This window comes from Rhamphochromis longiceps, linkage group LG14 (assembly GCF_057381845.1).
Source record: "Rhamphochromis longiceps isolate RC_006_pf linkage group LG14, R_longiceps_female_GT1.1, whole genome shotgun sequence".
Taxonomy (NCBI): Eukaryota; Metazoa; Chordata; class Actinopteri; order Cichliformes; family Cichlidae; genus Rhamphochromis; species Rhamphochromis longiceps.
In genome coordinates, this window is record NC_140570.1 from 32,964,246 (window position 1) to 32,975,308 (window position 11,063).

The window sequence follows — 11,063 nt, forward strand, 5'->3', positions numbered from 1 at the left end:
CTAAAACATAAAAACAGAAATCAGCCAAAAGCGAATTTACACATTCCTCACCCTTGCTGAAGATACTGTACCATTGAACCATTCATTCTCAAATGTAAAATCAAGATGTGTCTCTGATTATCTGAGAAAAATTTAGTTTTAGCTGATTTCTAATAAGAAATAAGTTACGTATTCTATTTCTAGAATATGTTTCTATTTCTACAGTATTTATGGGTCCTATCATTAATCCTTTTCTCAGTAGTTTAGAAGGCCCTGACATAGACCAAACACACAGAAATGTCATTGCTTACCAAAAGACAACCAAACAACTGGAGGACTTCTAACTGAAGAGAGGCACATGTGGTAGCAAGACAAGATAACACTTACATTAGCATTTGATTTTATTTATTCAGAGCAATTTAAATACATGTGACAAGTTACTAAACTGAAGAGTTATCACATATTTCTAGAACGCCTTTAACCTTGCAAGCAGTGTTATGAAAATGTAAATCATACTGAAAGAACTGGAAGAAGTACACCTAAATCAACACATGAAGAAATTTGTATAGAGCCCCTTTTAAATATAACTTCAAACAGATTTTTTCTTAAAAAAAGAAGATTAAACTGGCAATCTGCATATGATATGACATTTTAACAAAATATTTAAAAAAAGAATCATTGCACACACTGGCACACTGGCCATCACACAGTTGCCTAGGAACTCCAGGTGGGGATGAAACAGCATGTAAAACTCTTTTGAAAAAAAAAAAAAACCATCACTTTTATCACTGACGATGTTGCTTAGTGAACGTTGGGCAATACCACCCTGCTATACCTAGTTTAAAAGCTGGTTGACTGCAATCGTAAAACTGTTTAAATAAATGGGTCAAAGTTATAGCTTTAACAGCTAAGCACCCACAAAAACATACAAATGAAGTGCTTACATTATTGTGGATCAACTGAAAGTTATTGCAAAATAAGTTAAACTATAAATTAAGTTAAATGTAGTTCACTAGTCCGCAACACTGCCTGCAAGGTTACAACAGTTACTACAGGACCAAATCTAGATTACATCATCTAGATTACATCGTCTGCTACAACTGCAAAAATAAGAAAAAAGCTTTCCCTTACACCTCCCAGTGTAGGAGAGAAGGTGCTTGTGTACTTGATAGAATGATTAAATTTCAAATTACCTCCAGTACTGAATACAATATCAGTGTTAAAACTGTTGATTATTTCTTTCGTACAAATAACTAGATAAGATACAGTATTTTTGCATAGCATAGTAAGTAGGCAATAAAAGAGTAGAAGATAGGCAGTGGGTTGTAAGGATTCTTTGGAATGAATTGCTCAGTTTAAAACATAAATTAGTAATATGTTTGGCAATTGCTTGAGCATCAAGTCGGCACTGACGCCTGTCCTCACCACATATTTTTGTGGTTGTATGCATGTCATATAATTTGTGATTGTCTAATACCATTATACACTGGATAGAATTCATGATTAAGCAGAATAGGTAATTTACTACAGTACAGTTTATCACAAGCAAACTTATTTCAATAAACTATTTTAAGTTTTACTTGCTGGCAGATTAATTGTTATATTTTGTCGTCCCATCCTTATCAAGTTCTTTGCAAGAAGGTTTAATGTCCTTGAATTCCTTCTCATCAGTCTGTGAAACGTCCACAATTATGTCCTCAGTCTGATGTTTTCCTTGCATTTCTTCATCAGTACCCAACATTTCTTCCTCTGGCAATGAACATATTTCATCACATTTCAGAGAAGGGAGTTTTTTCCTTTTGTGAAGGGATCCAGGGTTTGAATCTTCTTTGGCAGCCTCTTTTTGAGTCTGTCCTGCAGTAGACAAAATAACTGAACCACTGGTTTGGCTATTAAAGCAAGCAGACCTGGTGATTTTGGCAGGTTGTAGGGTGGTGTTGGTAGTGTTGGTAGTGGCAGTGAACATATCAAAGATGTCCTGGTTCTGTTGAGACTCATCAGTAGGGAATTTAGGAGAATATTTGAATGGATTTCCAGGGTAAGCCAAGGTGGTACTTGCAATATTACCTGCTAGCCCAGGTTTACCTTTCATCATTCCCAGAACTTCAAAGCGAAAGCTGGAGATATCCTGTTTGAGCTCCTATCAATTATTGGGAATCTGAGATTAAACAGTGGAAAAAATATATGGAAAACATAATACAACTGGGTACTTAAGCTTAAATGATAAAGAATTTTATGCTACCTTGAAATTTTCCTCTGTCAACCCCTGCTCTGTCTTGGCATCTCTAATCATTGCAGCCACATATCGTTTCATGAGGTTCTTCAAAACCTCCTAAAACACATTATTTTTAAACAAGCAAAGAGTTATGTTTACATTTAACCATTTACATTCAATCAAAATAGGATAGTAAAAAAACAACAAAAATAATAAACAATACAGTGCAATATAATACAAATTATTACCTGATACTCATGGCTTAATTTTACATTTTCAGCTGCACGTCTCTGCAATTACAAGAAAAACAAAAGGCTCATTAAGACAGCACCGGGTTATTTCCATTTTCACTGATTAGGTGATTTTTTTTTCTTACTTGCCCTTTTTCAATAGGTAATCGTTTGACACACATTAACATGGATGAATTCATTTTCGAAGCCACTTAGAGGCTGTAATAGTAGACAGGGTATAAACAGGCATGCATGAAAATGTATAACATGCAGTGGTGACAGTACAGGTCAGAGAAAATCTCTGGAAACACTTTACCCCCAAAGTTTCAAAGGTTTCAAGACGTTTTGTGCTTGGTCTCCTAAACAAATGTGTTTTTATCCATCCAATTAGATAATAAACTGACTTTGGACTGGGTATTAAATTGAATGGAGATGGCAAAGTTCCCCCTTCTTCAAAATAGCTCATCCATAATTTTGTTCGTGCAAATTTCCACTCTATGTCTGCATGATCCTGAAAAGAAACACAAACAATTCATAGAGCAGATTAGGCAGATTATTTTGATAACTCTAATAATCTAACTCTAAAATAAATAATTGTGTAATCTTTATTTTGCTACTTACAGCAATGTGCTGGTATGAGTTGTTCATCATTGCAATTAGCATGTTTAGAAGCACTACCAGGGAGATGATATTATAGGTGCCAAACATGGTAGAGCCGACAAATTCTGTGAATGTATGGTCCGGCTCCACGTTCGTCACGTACAGGTTAATCAGCCCAAAGATAGACCAAAATAATGACTGCAGTGTTTCGAATAGCCTAAAAAGAACACAACCATACATCACAGCATGCACTGTTGGAAAAACAAACATATTAATCAAGTCAGATTTTCAGGGGTAATTTATGTAAGAATTTCAACTTGCGTGGAGAAAGCGTTGTTTTGCTGATTACAGCGGATGCCCTTGCAAGTCCCATTATTTGTTTCATAGTAAAAATAGAGCTGGTTGAGGCCATTGGCAAATGCTAGCAGCACTAGACAGTAGATGAAGAGAAATTTAAGTATGTCCAGAAGCATGCGGCCCAATGAAATCTGTAAAGGCCCCAAATGGGAGTTGGCAGTGAAAAGACTGATGAGACGCAAGGAGCTGAAAATGTTGGCGATGGAAAACAATGCCTCTGCCACCAATGTTGGGTGCCACGTTTCCCAGGTGTCTCTCAACTGGCACTTTGCACTATACTGTTGAAAAAAAAAAGAACAATAGTCAAACATGCTCAATATTGATAGCACACAATGTCAATTTTTCCGGCATGATGGTTGCTCCAGCACAAAGTAATAAATAAAACAGACAGACAGATAGAAGCCTTTAATATAAATTACCTTAATATAGGCAACAATCTTCAGTGAAATTGTTGCAAGATACAAAGAGTTCATTATGAAATCCATCAGGTTCCACCAGTCATCTATGTAGTCCTCAAAACCACTATCCCACATCTGTTTGATCTCAGCCCATAAAAAGCCTTCAAGGAATGAAAATAAGACGTGTCATTGTTGTATTTTTGCTCAGGTATTTGTCCCGAGGCAAACACACATGAGACGCAATGAATGAAATCATGTGACAAACCTCTGCTTAGACTACAGTGTTCATGTACACAGGAGTGCAGTCTAAAAAAGAGTCTGCAATATGTGTGTGTATTATTACCAAGCACCCAGGGCAGGATTATCCATTCCACAATGGTGGGTGGTGGGCCCTGACGGTGTTCCAACCGATCATCACTCTGTAGATGCTGCGAGGCCAAGAAGAGCAGGAAGAGGAAGGTCAGGTAGGAAGCAGTGTGACAGATGAACTTGATGAAAGGCTTACGGATGAATAAGCCATAGCGGCTCTTTGGAGCGATCAGGTAGAAGATGGATAACAGTGGAAACGCAAGGCCAATGAAGATACAAGTGATGAGCTTTACTGCCCAGTGACGCCTCCTCCAGCCTGGGAATTCATCATACCAGCGAGACGCCAGCAGCTGCTGGCAGTTGGGCTGAGCAACAAACTAGGAGACAAAGAGAGAGACAAATAAAGATTACAGATGTTTACATGAAATAAATTGTTTTTTATTTACCCATCTGTCTCTCAGGTCCAACCAAAAACTGACTAAACAGAAAAAACGGTAATTAATGGTACACAAAAGATGTGCAAGTTTTTTGCCACAAAAGATCAAGAACTGCAAAACGACTAGAAACATTCATTCAAAACAAAGAGTTTCAAAAAGGTATTTCTAAAGTGATGTTCAACGCTCTGTTAAGAAATGATTGCCAAATCTTTTCCCCATGCACATTTTCTCTGCTCTATGAGATTTGATATAAAAGTCTGTTGGACATCTGCAGATGGTGATGGAATTCAATTTCAGCGTAACCCAGTTATGGCTAAATGGATCCCAATTATGGTACCAAAAAGCATTTTGTTGCGGGTGATGAGGTCATCTATCAGTGCAGAATCTGCCTTTTCAAAGTTTCCTTCAGTAACTGTCCTGGACAGATTTGAACTTACATAAAATGACTGGAGGCAAATGGTGACATCTGGAAGGAACAGATTGTGTATGGGGACATTTTTTGAAGGTGAAAATGACCCTACACAGATCTCACGCTAGACTCCTACATCAATTAGTGTTCTTACTTCTATTTCACAATATATTGCAAATTGCATCATACAGAACATTGATATTCACTCTACTATCTAAAAATTCACAGATAACACTACCACTATTTTTAATAGTTACTGAGAATCCAAAATTCAAAATCAGTTAAATATATTTTGTACTTTTTAAACACTTAACACTTTGGATTTGGAGTTTGAGCTCAGGTTTAGAGGAAAATGTGCAAAAGCAGAGTGAGCACAGCAAGTAGCAAGAAAAGAAACCTCCAGAGAAATCTCCGAAGAATACAAGAAAGAAGACTTTCATGATCCTAATATTGCTGACATCAAACAAGTTCTAGTTTGTGTAGTCCAATTAATATTTAAGTGAATTTTATTTTTTAAACCCTTGAATCACATGGCTCTGTGTCTGTCTTTTTAATCTGAATTGTTATGATAATTGCTATTATTGTTATTAATAAAGAATGATATTCTACACTCATGAGCCACTCTATTAGGTCCATGTGTACAACATGTTACAACAAAGATTTCTAATGATGGCAAACATGGCAACAACTCATGGCATGCAGACATGGCCAGAACAACTTGCTGAGGTTCAAATGCGCACAAGAATTAGAAATGATTTAAGTGACGTTGAATATTACATGGCTGTAGGTGTCAGACAGGGTGGTCTGAGAAAACTCCTGATCTACTGGGATTTTCCCACACAGACTCTTCTACTGTGCACAGAGACTGATGCAAAAACAAAAAAAAGCTAAATATCCAGTAAGAAGCAATTTTCTGATACAGTTGGCTGAGGAGAATGGCCAAACGGCTTTGAAGTGATAGACTAGACATGGTATGGTCAGAATCTGGCATAAGCAACATGAAACCATAGCTTTTCAACAGTCCAGGTTAGTGATAGTGATGTATGGTGTGGGCGATCAGCATTTAAACACCACAGTGTACTTCAGTGTTGTTGCTGACCATATTCAATCCTTTATGACCACAGTGTACCCATTTTATGACGATTCCTTCCATCAGGATAACTCTGCATGTCACAAAGTTAAAATCAAGTCACCAGAATATTGGAAAAATGTTACCTTGTCTCATGACAAGGTATCATAATACAAAATAATACAGAGACCCCCTATGAGCAATAAACAGTGAAAGCAAAAACTACCTTTTAACAGGAAGAAACCTCGGGCAGAACCAGGTTCCAGAGGGAGACACCATGGTTGGGGGTAATGGGAACAGTTTTCTATAAGGCCCATTAAATATAATGCTAATGCTTTTTTTTTTTAATGTGCTGATGTAGAATTTACAAATAATCACATAAGCTGAAAATCAAATGTCAAAAATGTTTTTAAAAAAAGAAAGAAAAAATCTTTTTCTTTTTCTTACCAAGATCATTGTTCTCACTTCAGGCTCACTGGAGTTCATTTAGGCCAAATGATTAGATAAACAAAATTAGTAGGAAGGCCTGTCTAAAGCCTTTTCCATGGAGATAAATTATAGCACACAGAACTGTTGGCAGTCATACTGATCTTTCTTATTCATGTCACCAACTGTGTCATCAAAATACTCTTAAAGCCTCAATTCTAAGACTACATGGGTGGTATGAGCCATTAACTCTGCAAATACTATACAACTGCTGTACACAAACAAGACCCAAAAGTTCCACACAGCCTCTTTAATGAGTGGAATAAATGAAAGACACCCGCTGAGTGCACGCAATGTGTACTTTATATTCCAGTCTGTTATCCAGGAAACACCAAAACAAACAAAGCAATCCTGAATTTGTAACAGTGTAAGTCGAGTTAAACCATATACCAGAAATAGCTGCACGAGAAAACATGAATGCCAGGTGGATTGAACATTAACTGGTGTTTACTCTAACAGCTTCCTGATATAAACGCCGTGTGATGCACCGATGTGACAATAGCACTGGTCACTGTCAGGTGAATTCACAGGGAGCGGGTGGGGTCAGGTGACCTGCCTCTGCCTCTATACATGCTCTACAGAGACACCACCCGTAGCAAAACAAAACAGAGTCTGAGGGTGACTGGATTCTCCCAACACTATCCGCCGTTTAGGTGTGAAAAAAAGACCTGACACCAAAAGCACCACCTTTTAAAAACTTGTTGTCACCTGCTCTGTGTTAGGTTGATATTCATGCAATGTACCGTTATACTCCAATATAAATTAAATATACATATAATTATGAATGACACAGATCTTTGTGTGAATGCCAAGGTATCTAATTATTAGTAGGTTTTCTTTCATTTGCAGCAAATAATACAAAACTAGTATGCAATTGATAAATATCCAGAGAATATGTTAAAAGACACTAAACGGTCCCCACCCAGTTTAAAATATTATGAGTTTGTATTTCAGGGAAATGGCCATTACTTCTCCCATCATTATCCTCAATTATCCAATTATCATGGGATTCTCTAAGAGGGTTACTGTAATGCATCGCTAAGAGCCAGCCTGGCAATTACATATTGCTCTAAACTCCCACAGGACATCTCCACCCAGGCCATTTACAGCTCATCTTGGCGCATTTCTTGTCATCTTTAAACAGGTTGATTCTTATTACTTGTTGCCAATCTGCATGTGCACTGGTGTAGACAAATTCCTGTATTCAGGTCTTTTTCACCTTAAATATATCCAGAAAAAACCTTTTTGTTCCAGTGTGACAAAGACCACATCAAAATCAAATAAAAGCTCACCTCTTTCTGGGAATATTTGATAGCCAGTTTCAGTCGGGCAAGCTCATTAATGTTCTCATCCAGCAATGGGTTGATGTCGTCACGGTAATTGAGGATTACTTCCAGCTCTCTGGAACTACGAGTCTGGTCCAAGAGGTCCTTTGCAAATTGTTTACATGTACGGGACAGCTCTTCATACTCTGATTTAAATTCGTTCTCCACCGTGCTGAGCTCCTTCAGCTCCCAGCTAAGCTGAAATGCCGTGAGGAAAGGATCCTCACTTGAGAGGGCAATGAGTGACGGGCTGGCAAGGGCCTTGTAGATGTTTAGACGAGAACGGGAGTGACGCAAGACATCCACGTCTGAACTGGACACACACTCCATACAGTTGCAACGTATAGCGTGTGGCTGGGGTATAGAAACCCCTCGCTGCAAGAGCAGTTTGATGATCTCATAGTTGTTAGTTTGAGCTGCCAGGATGATCGGAGTAATGTCTGGGGTGAAGTCTGAAAACTGTTTGTCCAGCAGAGCCGATGGAACCTTTTGAAGAAACCAACAGAGCAACACACAAATGAATAGACATAAAATAACGCATTTATGGTACACAAACATTTTATCACAAAAGTACAATGCTTTTAAACCTCTTGCAGGAACTGAAACAACTCTTTGACTGGATCTAATTTAATTTGTCTTCAGTCTCTAACCATCTTGTCTAACAGCAAGCACACAACTAATGGCTTGTGGTTCAGCTGGCCTCAAAGTGGCTTCCTGGTTGGAAGCAACACCCTGTTTTTCCCTTTTCACAGAATACATAGAGAGAAGCAAGCAGTACTGGAAGACCTCATTTACAAAGATGTCAAGAAGCTGAACACAAGCGGGGCCTTTCTCAAAGAGTCTGATAAACAGACTGTGGAGAATGGCTAATTTGTTGTAAAAGCTGTAGCAGAAAGGCCCACGGAAGTAGGGGTTCGGTAACTTATGAGAGAAGATAATAGCTTTATTCCCTAAATCATCCAGTCGTAGCTAGAATACAAGGGCAAAGAACACACTTATTTGCATCTTATCTCTTTCAGAGTCAGACTAGAAAATAAAATGATTTTTCTCACTGCTCCTACTTAAACATATGAGGAGTTTATATACAAATATTTAACAACATATTTCTGTATACAAATATAACCATATAATAATTAGTAGCTTGTAGTAAGACATTGAGACACTTCTGCTCAAATGTAACCTTGCCACAACATGTCTGAAGGAAATTGCCGTCCCGGGTTTCCTCCGTGGCGTGAGCGATAAGCAGAGTTTTGTCCTTTCCTTCTAAGATTCCTAATTATTTAAAGTAACACTCAGGTATGCCATTCAGCGTGTTAGTACGAGCTCGGGAGCAGCTTGGGAGAACAAGAAAACAGAGACTGCTTTAGGTTGCCTTCCCAATCGACTCAAAGGTTTATTTGATACACAGCAGTTTATATAGAGGAAAAAAAGGTTCGTGTGTCAGCAAGTTCTCAGTTCAAACCAGTACAGACCAAATAAGGAAACGTCTTCCTGCCTTGTGAGCAAAGAAGTATCCTGTGTGTAGTTTATCAGTTCAGCTACAATTTATGATCATCCCAGCAAAATACACAGAATACAGAGTTCTTTCATTAGTGAATTCTGAAACAAACCACCTAGCCTTTAACGAGCCTTTTTCTAAGAGATAAGGAAGGGAGGATGGGAGTAAGGAAGTGGTCTCATCTCTGTGGTGTTTTCGACCTTGAGGTACCAGCTTGTGAGTCTTACACCTTAATTCTTGGGTCAGAGAGAAAGAGAAAAACAACTAGTAGATGGGCCTTATTGAGTAACAGAGTTTTCCTGCATAATGTCACTATAAAACAATATCCAGTAAATGCTACCATGGTACTAAAATACCTAACAATGTCTTTATACAAATACATTACAAAATATAATATAACATAATTTACATTAACCACATGAGGCTCGCAGATTTTCCCAATGCCAGGCTGAACAAATAAATTAATTAAAAAAAAAAAAATCAGTATGTTCAAAGGTCAGCAATAACTGCAAATCAGATGGTACCTGCTTTTCCCCACGTGGCTTCTTGTGGTTGAGCAGCAGCTCAACGGCCCCCACTACCTCTTTACGGATGGCATGTAGCAGGGCATCACCCACGTGTACATTATAGCTGAGGAGCAGCTCAATAATCTCCAGGTTCTCGTTTTCAATAGCAATGAGCAGAGCTGTGCGTCCCAGGGGGTCCACGCAGTTGATATTGATCCTGAAGTAGATCTCAGCCTCTTCCAGAGCTTGCTTCACGCTGGCGTAGTCCCCCTTCTCTACAGCCCCCAGGTAGGCCCGCTCCAGAGCAGAGAGCTCCGATTCTGCCCGCACGATCCGCAGAGGGATGCGGTCCCTGTACCTGGAGCTGTCAGCTTTCTTATAGTACAGCTGAGACATTGCTGCCCAAACTGTCTCAGTCTTCACGGAGAATTACTGAAAAATAAAGACAAGAAAAAATACCAAGTCAACTACTGACAAAGACTGACCGTGTTATACTTCTATACACGAAAAAGACACATTTCTGCTCACATGACACATTTTGAGATGCCAGTGCGTAACCAAAAACAAATCAAACAAATTAAAAAAACAAATAAAAATACGTATGTTTGCCTTTAAAACATTGTAAAATATATAATTAATCACCCATACTAACACAACGAATAACAATAACATATCATCGTCATCTAAACGATGATTAAAGTTGTTTTTCGCTTAAAAATGCACGAAAACAAGCGACTAAAATCCTTTAGTTTTCGTTTAAAGTACCCTAATACTTGTTTAACTGTGGCTTTAATAATGCACGAAGGAATACAAACTTTACCTCCTGATGTTTTCCAGTTGTAAATCACATGAATCAGTCGACGAAGCTCCGCGCACAGCTGCAGTCGGAAAGGGAAGCTGCGTGCTCTGATTGTTTTTAATCTCTGAAGTCTCCACCAAAGAGTCTGCAACTTAATGGCATGTCAGGTCCCCTGCCCACCCCTTTCCTTCAATTTACCGCATATTTCTCTGTAAAATACACGTAAGAAAACAGCACGTGACGTTCATCCAGGCGCAATTTCTATACACGGTAACTTTCTTTGTAGATTTAAGGACATTAACAGTGGTGTAACAGGTGTCGGGGATAATGCTAAATAAACGAAGGAACAAAACGAGGAATAACGTTGCCTAGAAAACAAAAATCACTAGTCTCCTAAGGGCGGGATTAAAATCATACAAAATAAATAAACTAAAAAAAATAATAAC

At 38.3% G+C, this 11,063-nt stretch overlaps 1 protein-coding gene across 1 annotated transcript; it reads right to left on the reverse strand.

Moving 5' to 3' along the window:
- Positions 1-455: 455 nt before the first annotated feature.
- On the reverse strand, positions 456-10,829 carry LOC146654468 (short transient receptor potential channel 4-like). Its single transcript, XM_085380324.1, has 11 exons — positions 10,639-10,829; positions 9,837-10,250; positions 7,782-8,300; positions 4,123-4,465; positions 3,801-3,940; positions 3,346-3,659; positions 3,046-3,241; positions 2,741-2,935; positions 2,443-2,484; positions 2,222-2,311; positions 456-2,119 (listed from the first exon to the last, which is right to left on the reverse strand). The coding sequence occupies exons 2-11, from the start codon at positions 10,212-10,214 to the stop codon at positions 1,571-1,573; spliced, it is 2,766 nt and encodes a 921-aa protein (XP_085236450.1). The 5' UTR covers positions 10,215-10,250; positions 10,639-10,829; the 3' UTR covers positions 456-1,570.
- Between the last annotated feature and the right edge of the window lie 234 nt (positions 10,830-11,063).

Excerpts from the sequence above, each read along its gene's own strand:
- LOC146654468 (XM_085380324.1), bottom strand. The coding sequence starts at position 10,214 with ATGTCTCAGCTGTACTATAAGAAAGCTGACAGCTCCAGGTACAGGGAC. Across the intron at positions 3,941-4,122 it reads AATCCTGCCCTGGGTGCTTG|GCTTTTTATGGGCTGAGATC; the intron begins GTAATAATACAC and ends CATTCCTTGAAG. Across the intron at positions 3,242-3,345 it reads CAAAACAACGCTTTCTCCAC|GCTATTCGAAACACTGCAGT; the intron begins GCAAGTTGAAAT and ends TGTTCTTTTTAG.